Source organism: Felis catus, chromosome B1 (assembly GCF_018350175.1).
Source record: "Felis catus isolate Fca126 chromosome B1, F.catus_Fca126_mat1.0, whole genome shotgun sequence".
NCBI lineage: Eukaryota > Metazoa > Chordata > Mammalia > Carnivora > Felidae > Felis > Felis catus.
Genome location: NC_058371.1, coordinates 79,267,627 through 79,285,568, shown reverse-complemented (window position 1 = coordinate 79,285,568; position 17,942 = coordinate 79,267,627). Strand labels below are relative to the sequence as shown.

The following is a 17,942-nucleotide window of genomic DNA, read 5'->3' as shown; positions in this document are numbered from 1 at the left end:
AAATGTATACCATGTACTGAGGATCATGCAAGATATTAAGAGTCCCTGAGTTATCAGGTATGGGTTCTGTTCCCGAAGCCAGAAAGGAAAGATGAGACGTTGTGGCTGGGTTGGTTGCTCTCTCCCAAGTTGCTCTTTCTTTTAATTTTAATTGTCTTTTAAATTTTATCCTGTCTTCACTGTATTCTACCTCAGTGCTTAAAATATAAGTACACGATAATTTTTATGAAATTAATAGGAATTTAAATGTTACACAATTTCTAGCCTGTTATTGCCTCATTTATTTCCAAATTCTCCTTCCTTCTGTTCTTCATTGACCTTTCCTGTGTGTGGTGTGTGTGTGTGTGTGTTGATTACCTGTCTTCTCTCTTCTGCCTCCTTTACTCTAAATGCCACTTCCTCTTTTCTTCTTACTCAACAAATTTTTTTGCCAGTTATGGCCATGTTAGCCTTTGCCCCCACCTCTGTTGTTTAACTGAATTTAGCCACCCTCTTTGGCTTTATTTTCCTTTTGTATCTAATTCTTTTATTGTTCCAGAGCATCTTATTTTCTCTTTTGCTTCTCTAGCCCACCTACCAGGGCCTCTGAGTGCCCACTGGTGTTAGGTAGTTCTGTGCAGGTGTTTTGTGGAGTGGAATAGACTGGTTCTGGCAGCATCATCTGGGTTCCAAGAGGGAGACTGGGGCAGAGATGATGATGAAAGTTGACTCATTTCCTTTTTTTGACTTTCTCCTCAAGAAAGATGTGGCTGGTACTCAGTGACAGGACTGTGTGAGATTGGAGGAGACAGGCGGTGGGAAGTAAGACACGTTTGATTTCACCTTGTCCACTTTGCCCAGGGACAGCTGTCATCAGCTGCTCATCACTGTAATGGAGAGCACTTACCCTCCTGATCAGAAACAGCCTTATTTATTAAAAGAAAACAAAAACAAAAACAAAAATAAAACTTTGGGCCTATAGCACTTTGACCAGATGAAAAATTTTTGTTAAAAGTTAAAAAGTGCTGTAGTAATAACATCAGGGAATATTGCTACCCGAGAAAAATCGTAGTAAGTTGGATATTTTAACTTTGTTTTTAGCTCCTAATTATAATGTCTGTTTTGGCCCAAGGCCAGTCTCTATCTGTAGTTCCAAATTAATTCCAAGACCCTAGCCATATCTTTTTTGTACTCAACTATTCCATGTGAGGCACCATGAAAGCTATTAAAAACAAAACTCAAGATTGACCTAGTATCTTTCCATGTCTCTGTGTATTTGGAAAGAGAAGGTAGAACACAGGTCTTCAATTCTTAATCTGAAAATCATGAGGTTGGATGTGTTTTAGAAAGCGTATGGGACGTAAGGTATACTGCATGTCACATCTCCAGATGTGTGGGCATACTTTTAACATAGTTAATTAGGAGTGTTCACACTGAGCGGGGGAATATACAAATGTAAATAATCTGATGTCAGGTCAAGCATTCAGACTTTGATTTTGGGAATTGTGAATAAGAGATTGTGGGCTTGTTTTAAAATGTATTCAAGTGTTCGGAGGAATTAATTATGAGTCATGTTCAGGAAAAGGGAATATCAACTGTAGGCTGGTGTTAGACAAGGTGGGATTTTATCTGGTTTTGAAGGTCTGGATGGGATTCAGTTTGCTCACTGTTGAACCTCTGGCAGCTAGAACGGCACCTGGCACATATTTGATGAGTAAATATTTGACAGATGAGTAATTTGTGGAGAGAAGGCGGAAGAACATTTCTGTCCGAGGAGATGACCTGGAGGGAGGAGGGAAGGGAGTGAATTTGGTGACTTGTGGGTGATAGTCCGGGGTTTCCTCTGGTTGAGGTGAATACTCCACAATAAATGTGGGTAGGTGAGGTAGGGCCCATTGTAGATATTTGTGTATTTATGCCTTACCTACTACTTCAACAGAGGAATCTAGACTGGATCTGAGTGATGGCTTACTCTTAAATGGGGATGGCAGAGAATTTAGATAATCAGTGTGGTTTGAAAAAGGAAAAGAAAAAGAAAAAATGATGTTCAGAATGAATTATAGTCGTGTGTGCTTCCCTACAGGGGTGTCTTAATAAATATGTGTGTATAAAACTCAAGACTGTGTTGAAGAAGCAGAGATGAGTCTGAATGTGAAGAAATTGTGCACATTGACCCAGTGAATTTGGAAAGTGACAGAGAGGAAGTCAAAGAAAATTTCCAAATTCTAATACGTGGTGATTAGAAATAGTGACTTCTTGGGCTGAAAGGGGAAAATGTGGAAGAGAAGCTGGAGAGACTGATAAACTCACTCAGATGACTTGGCATAAGGGTTGGTTCCTATTCTTCAAATGTATTTATTTGTTGGCTTTTAAATGATATGTGTGTGTTCAGAGATACAAAGTATGTTTCAGTTTTCTTAATTCAGACCTTTTTAAGGATGTTGTAACAAGAAACAAAATCCTATGTGACGTGTGTGTGTGTGTGTGTGTGTGTGTGTGTGTGTTACATGCTGTTTCTAAGCTGCTTTTATATGAGGCTTATTTAAATTTCATCTTAAAAATGTAGAAACTGTGTTGAGTAGCATCAATTCCCCCTTGCACCTTTCATTATGCATTAGCAATTAACTCAGCTTCTCTCAGGTTGATGAATTTGAACTTGATCAATTATCTGATAGTAATTACCAGCACAGAGTGATGATTATTGCTGAGGTAACATTCTTATTTCATTTCTCTGTGCATTTCAGGCATGTCTCAAAGATGCACGTTTGCTTGACTGCAGAATATGACTTGCTCTTTTGGCTTCTGGCACCGAGGTCAAACTATTTTAGGTTTTTTAAATGGAGTAGTATTGAAAAACAGTCCTCTGATATTTTAAACTCTGGACATGGCCTTCTGGCTTCTAGGAGAAGGAAGGAATGAGGCCCAGTCTTTTCTCCCATAGCAGGCTCAAAATCTGATTTTTGTGTTTCTTGACAATTTCCTTTCTTTTTTATCAACTCCTGGCAGGGCTGACCTGAATTTGTTTCCCTCTCTTGGAGTCCATGAGCTTCCCCATCAGGAAGGTGCCTCTCTGCTACTTTGATTCTTTAGCATTCAAAGCATCTTTAGAACAGATATGTGTAGACTGAAGGGCTAGCCTTTGCTCTTCTGGTTCTTTGAGCTCTGTTGAGATAATTGAGAGACAAGGTGTATGTGTTTGCTCGGATTGCCATAATAAAGTCCCACAAACTGGGTGGCTTATACAACAGAAATGTATTTTCTCAGAATTCTTGGGGCTAGAAATCTGAGGTCCATGTGTCAGTAGGTTGGCTTCTTTGGAGAGCCCCTGTCCTTGGTTTGTGGGTGACTGGCTTCTCTCTGTGTGTGTCCCAACTTCTTTTTTTTAATGTTTATTTCTTTTGAGAGAGAGATTTAAAAAATTTTTTCTTATTCTTGAGAGACAGTCAGACAGAACATGCATGGGGGAAGGGCAGAGAGAGAGAGGGAGACACAGAATTGGAAGCAGACTTCAGGCTCCCAGCTATCAGCAAAGAGCCTGATGCACGGCTCGATCTCACAGACCACGAGATCATGACCTGAGTTGAAGTTGGACACCTAACCGACTGAGCCACCCAAGCGCCCCAAGGATTGTTTTTTCTGAGGGCCATGGTTTGTGGGTGACCATCTTCTCCCTGTGTGTCCCGACTTCTTTTTTTTTGTAAGTGTTGATTTATTTTGAGAGAGAGAGCAAGCAAGCAAGCAAGGGAAGGGGGGAGAGAGAGGGAGAGAGAATCCCAAGCTGGCTCTGTGCTGTTAGTGCAAAGCCAGACATGGGGCTCGAACTCACAAACCACAAGATCATGACCTGAACTGAAATCAACACTTGGGCGCTTAACCGACTGAGCCACCCAGGTGCCCCCCCCAACTTCTTATAAGAACATTAAACATACTGCTTTAGGACCTACCCTAATGACATAATTTCAACTTAATTACCTCCTTTAAAGACCTTATTTCCAAAGACGGTCAAATTCTGAGGGTAGTGAGGGTTAGGACTTCAACATATGGATTTTGGGAGGATGCAAGATGTAGCATATACAAGACAAATGGGACATTTGAGAAGCTTAAAAAATTATTAAGGAGAAATAAATGAAAGGCAAAATAGAGAAAAGGAAAATGAAGACTTGCTTTTGCAAGGAGTGATAAGAGCTTTTATGTGTGCCATGTGTTACAATTGATAGTACATGTCTTGGTTTCGTCTCAGTGTTTTCCCCCCACCAAACACAAAGTGCAAGGTGCTGTCCTTGATCTCAGATACATCATCGAGACTCAGGTCTCCCATCTTGCCCCTGATCTCAGAGCTCAGGAGTGACTGAGTCTTGACTGGAAGCCAGCCCTTTGGACCCTGTCTGGTCTTTTCATCACCCATGTGAGTAGATGAAAAGAAAGTAAGCTCTCCTAGGCAAATTCCGTGGCTTTTTTGGTGTTGTTGTGTTTGGGAAACTTTGGGGATTAGAGGCATCATCTTCTTTTCAGCCAGTTGTGTTCTTGTTAGTTTTAACATTGGTTGTGGAGAAAACAAACACATGCAGCAAACTGCAACTCTTTTGAGAAGTCATGATTTTTCAAAGTCGTTATTTTATCATGAAAGCTTTCAAGCATAAAAAGAGTAGAGAGAGTGGTGCAGTGAACTCCCATATTATGGCTCAGGCTCAACACTTAAGATTTTGGTAAAATTGCTTCATCTATCCCTTCTTTGCTCTTAAAGCAAATCTCAGATAGGTTCCTTTCACTCTTTTCAGTATGTATCTTAAAAAAAAATAGGGACATTTTCTGACATACTCTTAATGTCACTCAGAGTTTCCCAATTGCCTCAAAAATGCCCTTTTGCAGTTGGTTTATTCAAATCAATATGCTGTGTATATTGCCATGTATTCAATATCCTAAATTCTGTTTGACAATATATTTTCTTGCCTTTATTTCTCATCTGTTGTGCCCAGAGATACTTTGTTTCCCCAGCTCTGCAGAGAGAGAATGCTGTGATTTGGCTCATTCTGATGTATACTTTGTAGTAATGTTCCTTGGGAGTTTCAGAGCTCCTTGCTGGACAGTGCATGTAACAGCTCTTAACCAAAAACAAAAACAGTTCTGCCTTAGTTTTGAATGGATTTCCATGGCCTTAAAGAATCATCTAAATAATGATTTTCTTTCTGTGTACTAATCAGCACCATGTTATTTTTAAAAGGCTGAACTTTTCAAGAAAAACAACGTGAAAGTTAGAATGCATCTTTACAAAATGCATTGGTACACATGAGTACTACTTAAGGAACTTATTTCATTAACATTGACTCATTACATTTTGTGCACATGGAACACTGTTTTTATGAGATTATTTTCCAACCATAACTCATGAATACCAAGCTGCTAAAACAAGTTGGTAAACACTTGGTTTTGTCAAACGTTTATTTTTATAGTCAACAGGAATGCTGCTAATGTGAGTTAGCAAAGATTCTGAATACAATTGTTTGCTGACAGCTTTTAAAATATGACTTGTCTTATATTTTGCTAACACTTTGTCTCTTCCAATAGGTATAAATGACCAAGGATTGTACAGAGTTGTGGGGGTGAGTTCAAAGGTCCAGAGACTTCTGAGTATGTTGATGGGTATGCCTCTTTTCTAATCATTTTCCATGCATTGTTTGTTTATGTTCATTGACTTTACAACTTAATATTTCATAGTGACATACAGCACACTTGGGTGCCTCGATGAGTTTTCTCCTGAGCAGAGGTAGTTGATGCTGAGAAGTAGATTAGTGTTTGTCTCAGCACAGATTTCCACTCCCTCTTACCTTGTGTTCCATTTCTTAGTAAATGGGGGGAAAAAAAGAAAAGAAAAGAATGCAGCTCATGGGTGAATGTCGTCTTGTGCTTGCTTCTCACAGGAAAGTAGCAGCCAGGCCTCTGTGATTTGCATGGCTTCCAAATTGCCCGTCCAGAGTCTTGACAGTACATTTGGTTGGACAAGACCACTGGGACTCACTCATTTTTATGTTGCTTCCAAAACTGTCACTTGACAGCAAGGATCCGATTCTTGGGGACTCATTGTTATTCACAGTGGCTTGTTCGTAGTTTGCACCAGGCTCTTCTCCAGAACCATGCATGCTCCATCTGTGCTGATAACACAGTGTTCTTTGGCATCACAGACTAGAGGAAGCCAGCAAGTGAATTCATTTCGTTACCCCAGACATTGCGTGAATGACAAAGCGCTTTTACATGACACGCCGCTGTCGGTTCGGTGCCACCTGTAAGGTGTCCTGCCTCTCTCCCTGCCCCAAAGCTGGCTGCCTCTTGAGGAGTGATGATAACTCATCAGGCTTGAGGGCCTGTATGTCAAACCAGTCTGTCATTTTGACCTTGCTAAATATTAATTAACTTGATATCTCACTTTAATTAATCAGTATTAACAATGCCCTCAGGTATGCTGTAGATGCGTTTAAAACCTGTCTGCATCTTAAAGCATTGTGGGAAGGACTCGTTTTTAGGAAGCATAAACCAAGATGAATAAAATCAACTGACATGTTACAGATAGGATTGCTTGTTTGGCTGTATTTGAATTAAGGATTTAATAAGCAATAACCTTTTTTTAGCTATTAACTGCAGGAAAAATTGCCCATCATCAGTTGGAGAGCTGTCTTAGAATACATTCGCTCTCATGAGCTGTTTTCATTTTCTGCCTCTCTGGTTTAACTTGGGTGTGCAATTTTGGCAGTCAGATTTTCCTTTTTACCATTAGTGGTCTCCAAATTAAATAGACTCAGGTTGCCAGTGGTTCAGTAGCAGCTGGAAGAGTTTAATGGGGCTACAGCATCTGCTTTTAGTTAATTTTAAAATTAGAAACACTTCGCTCATTTCCAAGATGGTGTAATAATGATTAGAATTGGAAGGCTGTTGGTATCAGAAGGGGATATTTTGGCTGAAAGGCACACTTTGGCAGTAAATTGGTCCTAAGGATCCCAGCATTATTTTTATTGTCTTCTTGTTTGTGTTCAAGGGAAGTTCAAACAAGGGTGTCTCTGTGGTCACGGGGAAGTGTTAAGCTGTCTCAAAATTTGTTCTTAATCTCATAAAATCCCTCTTGATCTGCATCCCTGAACTAAGGTGGTAGTTTCCTCTGCTCATGGGAAATGTCTCAAGATAATCCCGTACTGGCAAGGTGTTTTAAAATATCTAAACCCTCAAAAATTCATGACCTGGAAAACTGTTTTCACTTTCCATGAGACTCAGAGCAGAGAAGTCTAGGATACAAGTGCGATACAACCTAATTTCAGTTGCTGACAAAGGAAATTTGTTTTCCCAAGAAGCATTTCTTCAGGAAGTTGAAGAATTGATGAGAGGGATGACACTGACTTGATTATTTCCTTGTAAAGGGGGGTTGGGCACTACCACAATAATTATTTTACAATAATTCCTCGTATGAAATTGAAGATTGTCAATCACAAACTTTGGATTTTTTATTAGGATTAATACTGCTTTCTTGTTACTTTGTTACCAACTCAAACTTTAGGTCTTGACAAAATAGATTTATTCACTGAATCTTAATTTAAAATTCCCTTAAGATACCTTTTTCCTTCTATCCCATTCACTAAGTGTTCAAATAAATAATTTATACCTCTTCCAAAAAAAGGATTTTAAGAGTTCTGTGTAGTTGTGTATACCCTATCCACTGGATATTCTTTCTTTCCATCTTATCTCACCTCCGTATGTTGTTCTAGGGTTCTGTATCTTAAAGAGAAAAAAAAAAACACCGGATGAGTCTGCCACATTTTTAGCTTTGCTCTTTTAGACCAGTGTCCCCACTCTCCTCCCCGCCCCAGGAGTTCTGATGATTTTGCCCATTTGGTATTAGGCAATTATTTATTCATTTTTTGAGAGAGAGAGAGAGAGCAGGCAGGGAAGGGGCAGAGAGAGAGGGGGACAGAGGATCTGAAGCGGGTTCTGTGCTGACAGCAACAAACCCGATGTGGAACTCAGGAACCATGAGATCATGATCTGAGCCAAAGTTGGACACTTAATGGACTGAGCCACCCAGGTGCCCCAGTATAAGGCAGTTATTTTTTTAAGTTGCTATTCCTCCAGGTAATGTGTATTTCAAATTTGGATTTTTCAAAGTACAATTTGTTTGTATTGAATTTTTCTTTGTAGAGATGAGAAATAATCCATTTTTTTTAATGTCTGAGAAAAAATTCCAAGGCATTTAGTATTTTTGACAAGAACTTCTGTTTACTTGGTTCTTTAGTTCTTGAGAACTAATTATTTACCTGGATGTTTTTCTATTACTGTCATTTTTGTATAATATGTGTGTATTGTTTGTTTGAAATGTTTTAAGTAGTTACTCTTGTGTAGAAGTTTGTGATGATTTCTAAAGAAAGGATGAATGCTTAGTATCTTCCATGTTTTCTTCACTTGTTGGTGTGTTTTCACTCTTCATATTTAAGATTAAAATAAAGAAAAATCTTTCTTTCCATTCTTCATCTCTCCCCATCTTCTTCTCCCCCACACCCCTGTTTCCTCCACCCCTTTCTTCTCTCCTCTGCCAAGAAGGAGTACGAATGGTAGTTGACCACAGAAAGTCCTCTAAATAGACATGTCATATCTACTCCTCCAGGTCAGGTCAGGTGATGGGAGTTGTTGTCTTAGTTGTCTTCTATCCTGGGAGCCAGAAGGTAGTGCTCAGCTCTCTTTCCCTGGACCACACTTCTTAAGTTTAAAAAAAAAAAAAATATATATATATATATATATAAAATCACACACACATACATAATATATACATATATATGTATATGTATATATATACACATACATACATACATACAAAGTCCAACTAAGCAGTTGTCTTCCTCCCCTTTTCAGGTGTTTTTCTTCCCCTTTTGCTCTAACAGAGGGCACACACACATAGACATGTAACTTTGTAAAAGTTTTATGTTTGTTTTTTACGTAGTAACTTTAGAGCACTTGGGGAGGGAAGGGAGAAATACCGGATGAGGTGTGTTTGGGTGAGTCATGGATTTTTAGTAAATGGGGTGAGAATGTAGCAGGTTAATTACAATAGTTATTGGCAGGTTAGAACTCAGATGGGTTAGAGTTGTCAGTGTTCTCCCACTACACCACTGAAGAATGAAAACATCAGAGCAGGGAGGGGAAATTATAAGAAAATGTGGTGGCAGCTTAAGTGTGTTGGTGAATTTGGTGGTTATTTCTAAATTTAACTTGCAAAATAGGCAGGATTTTATTTTTAGACACAGAACCATAGAAAACAAGAGATACAACTAACTTGGAAGTTTTACTTAAAAAAATCACCTTATTTGTAAGACAGCTTTTTCATATACATTGGGGAAAACAAAGTAAACTAATATAGGTGAAAATTACGATTTTGGATTTATAATGTATATTCTCAAAATTCATTCAATCGGTGTGCTCCTTCAAGTACTTTAATTTAAAGTGGGGCCCAGGTCAATTTTTGGAATATTGCATTTAGGTGCTTTGCATTTAGGTGGGGCTGAAAATTTCCAGTTTCAAAAAAAAAAAAAAAAAATACCGGTTACGTAATTATGAAACATTCACCCAAATAAACAGTTAACTGTTTGTATCTGTGCTTGTTAGTTTTAACTAGTACATAAAGGTGTTGTCTCTTAGTCAATAAGGGAGCAAAATCCCTTCCTTATTTACAGTAGAATGTATATTCTGATTGAACACTCAAATGCATTTATAAGTTTGAATCCCAAATAAGTTATTAGCAAATTTACCTGGTCCCAGTGCATCCACTGATTCTAAAGAACTGCTAGGTATGATTGAGTTATTTGAAAACAGTAAAAATTTAATAGGGGATTAGTACCATAGACACTATGTAGTCATTAGCCTCTGATGTGACAGCCACTTTTTATTCCATGAACTCAAAGGGTGGCTTACTTTTCCATAGAAAGGCTATGATTCTCGAAATATAGAATGATAATTTGGTAGAAAGATGAAAATAAAAGATTTCCTTTAGAAGCCTCCTGGATTTTAAAATGCTGATTTGCCGGGAGCGAATTGATTGAAAATGTTATCTGACTTGTACGTTAAAATGAGATTTAAATAATTGATTTAATGAGAGAGAGAATATTCAGTTACTGAAGTAATGGGTTGGCAAAGCCTTTAGAACAGAATTATTTAGTCCCAGTTATAAAGGATTGCACCTTTAATCAGGGTGCTTAATTTGATTTCTTGAATGTATCTGTGGCTTGTCTGACAAGCTTGGTAACAAATGAGTTCTGAATTGTAGGAACTGATCAAAATGTAATCAGTGTCAATTGCCATTGTTGTAGTTTATTGCATGTTGCTGTCAGTTGCTGTAATCAAGAACTGTTGAAGTGCTTTAAAAAGTCTCCAGACTTTTGAGTAATTGACTTCATATGTATGATGTTATGGCTGTGAAATAACCATCACTTCCTGTTTTACTTTGTTTCTGGAAAGTTTGAGAATAGCACAGTTTGAGATAGGTGAGTTGTCACCTATCCTTCCTCATGCCCAAGCCTAAAGTTTTTTAAGTGACATGCCTGACTGAATGCAGTGGTCCCGTTCTGACAGGCTTTTCTTTTTAGTGCCTTTAAAGAGGAAATACTAACAAGATGTTTCCTCCCCTATATAGACAAATACAGTGTAAGAGAGGGGAAAAAAAAGTATGAAACAACTAGTTTTCTTGGCTCTTAGTTGAAACATCATTCTGGAGTGAGGGAGAAATCAAGTCTTTTCCTGGAATGTCTGATTTTTTCCTTTGGATGATGGGGTGTAGAAAACGAGGCAAGTTTCTACTGATTATTTAATATCTGTCATCATAACCCATTTACTACACTTCCCTTTGAGTAGGAACCACCACTGAATGCTTATACTTTTAGTGACTCGGTTGTGGTAATTGCCTACTCATTTAAACAAGGTACGCATTGCTTATTTGCTTTGCTACTCTTTGTAGTTCTGTGAGAGTGTTTACATGATCGCTGTTTTGTAGATGAAAACCCGGAGTTCAGACCAGTGTGGATGTGACTTGGTTTGAGTGGTGTGGCTGCTTAGGGTGGCTGTGAGGATTTAAGCCCAGGTTTGTGAGAACATGCTGCACTCATTCCTCTCTGGTGCCAAGCCGCAGTTGAGTAGAGTAGCCCAGCCTTGTAAGGATCAAGGTGCCACCGTATCCAGAGTGCGGGCCTTTCCCTTTCTGTTTCCCACCCTCCTTTCCTTTTATTTCAACCAAGACTCATTTCTTCCCTTTTATTTTTATTTATTTTTAATTTTTTTAATATCTTATTTTTGAGAGAGAGAGAGAGAGAGAGAGAGAGTGAGTGAGCGAGCAGGGGAGGAGCAGAGAGAGAGAGAGAGAGAGAGAGAGAGAGAGAGAGAGAGAGAGAAGGCTCTAGGCTCCCAGCTGTCAGCACAGAGCCTGACACGAGGTTCAAACTCATGAACCTCAAGATCATGACCTGAACAGAAGTTGGACGCTTAACCGATGAGCCACCCAGGCCCCCCTCATTTCTTCTTTTGTAGAATTTACTGTCTCCTTTCCCCTCCGTTGTTTGTTTGTTTGTTTGTTTGTTTGGTTAGCCATGCATCTTTTTCTGTAGAGTTTTATTAGCTATTTGAAAGGGCATCTGGAAGAAACACATCATTAACACCCTTTCGGGACAAAGAAAACTAGTTTTAGTTAGAATGAATGTCAGAAGCGTTGCACAGAGGCTTCCAATAAATATTTCTTAGATGAATGTATAAATTACGATGTTAATGTCAAAGTTGAGTTTAAATTTATGTATTACCATATTGCTATTTTGGTTGATCATGCATTAATCTTCAGAAAGATAATCTGTTGAGTCCAGATCTTAGAAGCGTGGGACCAAACTTCCTGTCCTTTCTTCCCACTGACTTGTCATTTTGCCATTAACAGGGCTGCCTGTTTCCCTTGTCATAACACAGCGTGATAACAGTAATGCCACCTGAAACATGGTAAAATGTATAGATACTGTAGATGCCACATGCCCCAAGCCCTGACTGTGGGGTAGTGTCTTTAATAATAGAATAACTACCACCGTGGCGGTCATCACAGCTGTGTATGCTTTGTAGTTGTGAATATTGAAATGTCTACTATGCCTAGGTCTTCCCTCCTCCCAGCCCCATCTTATCCTTTACCTTGATCTTCACTATGGGTTTTCCGAAGTTGCTTACAAATGTCTAATAATAGAACATGGCTTATAATAGAAGAAATTTTGTACGTTTTTTATAAGGACTCCCAGAATTAATTATTTGTGGTTTGGCCATTTAAAAATGGAAGCTTTGTGAACCAGTCAAGAAGACCTTTGGATGTCCAAGGTTTTAATTATTGTTTTCTTGCCTGCTTGCTCACCAGATGTAAAAACATGCAATGAGGTGGACCTGGAGAATTCTGTAGATTGGGAAGTGAAGACAATAACAAGTGCCCTGAAACAGTATTTGAGGTAAGCTCCTCTCAGTAACAGGAGGGAGGCGTGGGCTCTTGGGTATCTAACGCGTGGTAGATGCCAACGCTGCCTGGAGATCTCGATCATTGAGTTCAACCTTACAGAACAGGAGGACATTCATGATGGATCTGTGTCTCTGAAAGTGCCATCAGTAGTAGTTGAATGTCTGTTGTTAGGTAAATTGCAAAACAGAATCGGAAAAGACAAAAGCGTGTGAAGTAGATGTCTATTGTAGATGGGAGTTTTGGGAATTAAATGTTATGAAGCAATGAGGAAGAAGGCCATTTATCAATTTTTATCGAACCTTTTATTTATGTTTTAGGCTACAATGAAGAATTTTTTTTGGTTTAAATTTAAACCATTGAGCCTAGGGGCGCCTGGGTGGCTCAGATGGTCAAGTTTCTGACTTGAATTCGGCTCAGGTCACGATTTCACAGTTCCGTGAGGCTGGGTGCCACATCATTCTCTGCTCTTGCTTTCTCTGTCTCTCTCAAAAATAAATAACCTTAAAAAATGATAAACCGTTGCACCTAGAGGCTTATAATGATAACACATAAATACAAAGCTATTTTTTTTAAATTTTTTTTTCAACGTTTATTTATTTTTGGGACAGAGAGAGACAGAGCATGAACGGGGGAGGGGCAGAGAGAGAGGGAGACACAGAATCGGAAACAGGCTCCAGGCTCTGAGCCATCAGCTCAGAGCCCGACGCGGGGCTCGAACTCACGGACCGCGAGATGGTGACCTGGCTGAAGTCTGACGCTTAACCGACTGCGCCACCCAGGCGCCCCACAAAGCTATTTTTAAAGAAGTTTATTTGAAGTTTTAGGATAAACTTAAGTTTTGCATTTATTACAGAAAATATTTAGGACCAGAGTTAGAATAGGGCTCAGCATCTCTATGGGTGATTACCCTTTTTATAAAGAAGAAAGGAACTTAATGATAGAAACCTTGAGGTTAGATGAAGAAAATACAAAGTAAGTGAAAGAATGAAAAAAAATTATGATTGTGATTCTTTTTTTTATTTTTTAAAGTTTATTTTGAGAGAGAGAGAGAGAGAGAGAGAGAGAGCGTGAGTGGGGGAGGGGCAGAGAGAGACTCCTAAGCAGGCGCCATGCTGCTGGCACAGAGTCCAATGTGGGGCTCAAACTCAGGAAACTGTGAGATCATGACCTGAGCCGAAACCAAGAGTCAGATGCTTAACTGACTAAGCCACCCAGGTGCCCTACGAATGTAATTATTTTATTTTATTTTATTTTATTTTATTTTATTTTATTTTATTTTATTTTATTTTATTTACTTTATTTTATTTCATTTTATTTTCATTATTTTATTTATTTATTTTTTTTTTAGTGTTTATATTTGAGAGAGATAGAGACAGTGTGTGAGCAGGGGAGGGAAAGAGGGAGATACAGAATCCGAAGCAGGCTCCAGGCTCTGAGCTGTCAGCACAGAGCCTGATGCGGGGCTCGAACTGAGGAGCTGTGAGATCATGACCTGAGCTGAAGTCGGTTGCCCAACCGACTGAGCCACTCAGGTGCCCCGGCCCATGACTGTAATTCTTATGCTGCGGTTCTGTTGGGGATTTTTTTTTTTTTTTTCAACGTTTATTTATTTTTGGGACAGAGAGAGACAGAGCATGAATGGGCGAGGGGCAGAGAGAGAGGGAGACACAGAATCGGAAACAGGCTCCAGGCTCTGAGCCATCAGCCCAGAGCCCGACGCGGGGCTCAAACTCACGGACCGCGAGATCGTGACCTGGCTGAAGTCGGACGCTTAACCGACTGCGCCACCCAGGCGAATGTTGGGGATTTTAATAGCAAATGGCTTTGCTCCCCTAGCATCGTTTCTTTTTAACCAACACGTAGGATCGTGTTTCAGGTAGATAGTATTTGGGTTTGAATGAGCAGATAGAATGAAATGTTAGTATATAATTTATATGTCGAGTAGTTCATCTATTTGAAAAATTCCAAGTCTGTGCAACCACAGACAGTTAAGTATACTGAATCCTCATGGCTCCATTATCCTGCTTCTGAAGTTACCAACACTCTACCCTTCTTGTTTCTTCAGTCTCCCTACCTGCTACTTTTTTTGGATACTATTTGAAAGATTTTCTAAACCACCCTATTGCTTCCCCCCTAAATATTGAAGTATATACTTAGAAAAAGATAAGGACTTAAAAAAAGAGTGTAGAAAGACAAAAAAAAATAGTTACCATACCCAACGAAATTAATACCATCTAATACTCAGTCCATGTTTGAATTTTCACTGATTTTTTTTTTCCAAAAGGTCTTTTTATATTAAATTCCGACAGGGTTTGAGTAATGTCAACACACTTCATTTGATTGATGTGTTTTAAATCACTTTTAATCTGCATAGTCTCCTTCCTCTGCACAGCTTTCTTCCTCAGCGTTTTCTTGTTTGTTTGCTTATGAACCTGGGTCATTTTTAAATAGAATTTTCTACATCTTAGGGCAGATTGTGTCATGGTGTCATTTAACATGTTTCTCTAGCCATCATATTTCCTGTAAACTAACAGTTAAATCTATAGGCTTTATTAGATCCAGGTTAGGTTTTTATAAAAAAAATGATTTATTGCAAGAATACAGTATAGTGGTGGCATATTTTTCCTGTATTATATCAGGAGGCCTGTGTTATCTGGTTGTCCCACTTTTTAATGAAATTAAAATTTATCAGTGGGTTCAGACGTGTATTACCTATTTTTGAGTGTTTTATTTCAACAAGATATTTTTAACCACTGTTTAATTTTTTTCCCTTAAAGTATTAAGTACAGAATTGCACTTAATATCCCTAATTGATAAAGGGATAAAATTAAAGCTAAACCTATGTGCTTATGGCTGTCTTCCTATCTGCCACTGATGGTGACTAACTGGCTTGGATGAGAATTATGGACAAAATTAATCTCCTTAGCTCCCACTTTGGGATTAGAATGTAAGCTTCCTGAGGATAGGCACCGTATGTGTCTTGTTCATTGCAGTGTCCCCGGCATCTAGAGCTGTACCTGTCACTCAGAGACAGTGCTTCCAGACTGGGGAAATTTTGCATCCCCCAGGAGATACTTGGCAATGTTTGGAAATATTCTTGGTAGTCATGATTGCTGGAAAGGGGGTGCTACTGGCATGTAATGGATGGAGGCCAGTGATGGGCTGCTAAACATCCTACAGTGCAGGAGACAACCCACCCTTGCTCCCGTATGTACAAAATAGCAATAGTGCTGAGATTGAGAAAGCATGTAATAGATGGAGAGGGAGAGGGATATAAAAATACAATGAGTTGCATATGTTAACTTGATGTGCAAAGGATGCTGCCGCTCCAGGAGGGAGCTTTAAACCCATTTTACTGTTTGGTAAAATCATGGCTACTAGAGTTAAAGGGATTAACCAAGGTGACTCAGTTATTGGTGTGGAAACTAAGGGCAAAAATCCAGTTCTTTTGTAATAAATTGCATGTTTTTTTTTCTCCCTGTTCCACACCAGTTCTTTTTTTTCCTTGTGGGATAAGTAGTTTAATAAACTTAGAGGATCTTTTTATTGAGTACCGTAAGTAAAATTTCTTTTTGGTTCTTGATACTTACTGAAGCTAGTCCCTTATCGCTCTTGGTCTTGTGTTGCTTTTTCTGCCTTTTTCTCTCTTTGCGTTGCTTTATCCTTTTGAATTCTGCTTTTAAGCAAACATTGCCTAGAGAACAACATTATGAGATGCTATTATTATATAACTTCACTCCTAACAATATACACAGTCTGCCTGAATGTGATAAAGTGATTATCATAAAATGGCAGATGCCTTGGGAGATTTTGAAACTTAGGTTGCTGTTCTTTCCCCTGTGTTATTTTTAGCAACTAAAAATGCAGTAATTAGGATTTAAGTAATACTTTTTCTGGTGGTGCACCAAATGGGAGGAAACAGTTTGTATTTTGGCTATCTGCTTATGGCCTGAGCGTGTGCATTTCTTTCAGTACAAGAGGTAATACAGCGTGATGGTCAAGAGCATGGTTGGAGCCAGCCTGCGTGGGTTGGAATCCCAGCTTTGTCACTGAAGGCGCCATAGCACAAGTCGAATATAGCTTTTCTCACCACAAAAGCTATTGCTCTTGAATTCTTCTCTACGCAAATAACCCAGCCATCATATTGGATGGGAGGCTGGAGGTGGAAGAAGGGAAATAGCCAAATCCCTCAAACCCTAGGAGAGAGATAAAGATGTGCAGCACATACGTGTATGGCATCTCCCTTTTTCTTGTATTGACTTGAGGCAAAAATTCTTTACTTGTGTGTTTTAGAGGGCTGAATACCAGCTCTCTGATTGAGTACCTATCTTTTCAGACCATAATTTCGATTTTCAGCAACGTGTTCATTACAATGGGTTCCCATTGTGAGGGGACAGATGAGCTATTTTGTGAGGTTTTTAGTAAACTGATTTTACCTAGAGGGAACTTTTAAAGCCTGGAAACTAGAATGGAAGTTTTGGGGAAGAAAATGCCTGCTTAGATAAATATTATGATTTATGTTCTTAGATCCCAAGGGGTGGCAAAGAGAGGTAGCTCAAAACATGTTGGATGGCAAGTTGAGAGATACAGTGACTCAGTATAATACATTTTGTGTGGGGAACGTGTCATTTTTATTACTGCTTCCCGAACTTCAACAATATTTAATACTTACTATTTATGCTGTATTGACTAGCAGACATATGGCAATGGTAGAAGTAGCTCGTCGAAGATACCTAGGTACAAGTTCATTTTTATTGGAAAAGCAATGCTGTCCGTGCTTTTCCAAATGTTCTCTCCCCCCTCCCCCATTTTCTTCCCAGTACCATTTAGCTTTTCCTTCTGTGCCAAGCCGTCATTTTCCTTCCTTGCCATTTTTTACTTGTCCGTATTTTGAAACAAAAAAACCTAAAGGTTTACTTCTTTTTATTGAGGCTGTGGTATAATTGCTTTTATTTTTCTTCTTTAAATGAGAGCGTAGGAGATGAAGGGGAGGGAGAGGGGAAATAAGAAACAGCTTTTCCTCACTAGGGCTTTAAGTTTTAGTTAATGTGCCTACAGTTGTTATGTGTGTGTGTGCATATGTTTCCTAAGTGGTGTGTAGGGAATATAACCTGTAAATATGTTTTTGCACCTGTTTTATTTGCTTTATAAACCACTTTATTCAAGTGAAGTTGACATATAATAAACAGAACATTTTTATAGTGTACCTTTTGATAAGTTTGACATGTGTTTATGCCTGTAAAGCAGTCAAGATAATCAGGATAGTGATCCTAACCACTAGCCCCCAAAGTTTCCTCATGCACCTTTGGAATCTATCTCTCCCACCTTTCCCTTTCACTCCCTCATTCTTAGGTTACCACTGCCCTGCTTTCTTTCACTGTACATTATTAATTTGCTTTTTTTATAATTTCATATAAATGGAATAAAAATACATCTTTAAAAAAAATCTGGGTTCTTTTGTTCAGCA

The 17,942-nt window shown here is 38.9% G+C and overlaps 1 protein-coding gene across 4 annotated transcripts in view; it reads left to right on the top strand.

Moving 5' to 3' along the window:
* ARHGAP10 (Rho GTPase activating protein 10) overlaps nt 1-17,942 on the top strand; it is a 323,575-nt gene that overhangs the window by 185,780 nt on the left and 119,853 nt on the right. For all 4 annotated transcript variants that reach the window (XM_045055782.1, XM_006930835.4, XM_003984958.5 and 1 more), the window contains 2 exons: nt 5,545-5,619; nt 12,380-12,467. In XM_045055782.1, the coding sequence (XP_044911717.1) occupies nt 5,545-5,619; nt 12,380-12,467 (163 nt within the window). The remainder of the gene's footprint in view (nt 1-5,544; nt 5,620-12,379; nt 12,468-17,942) is intronic.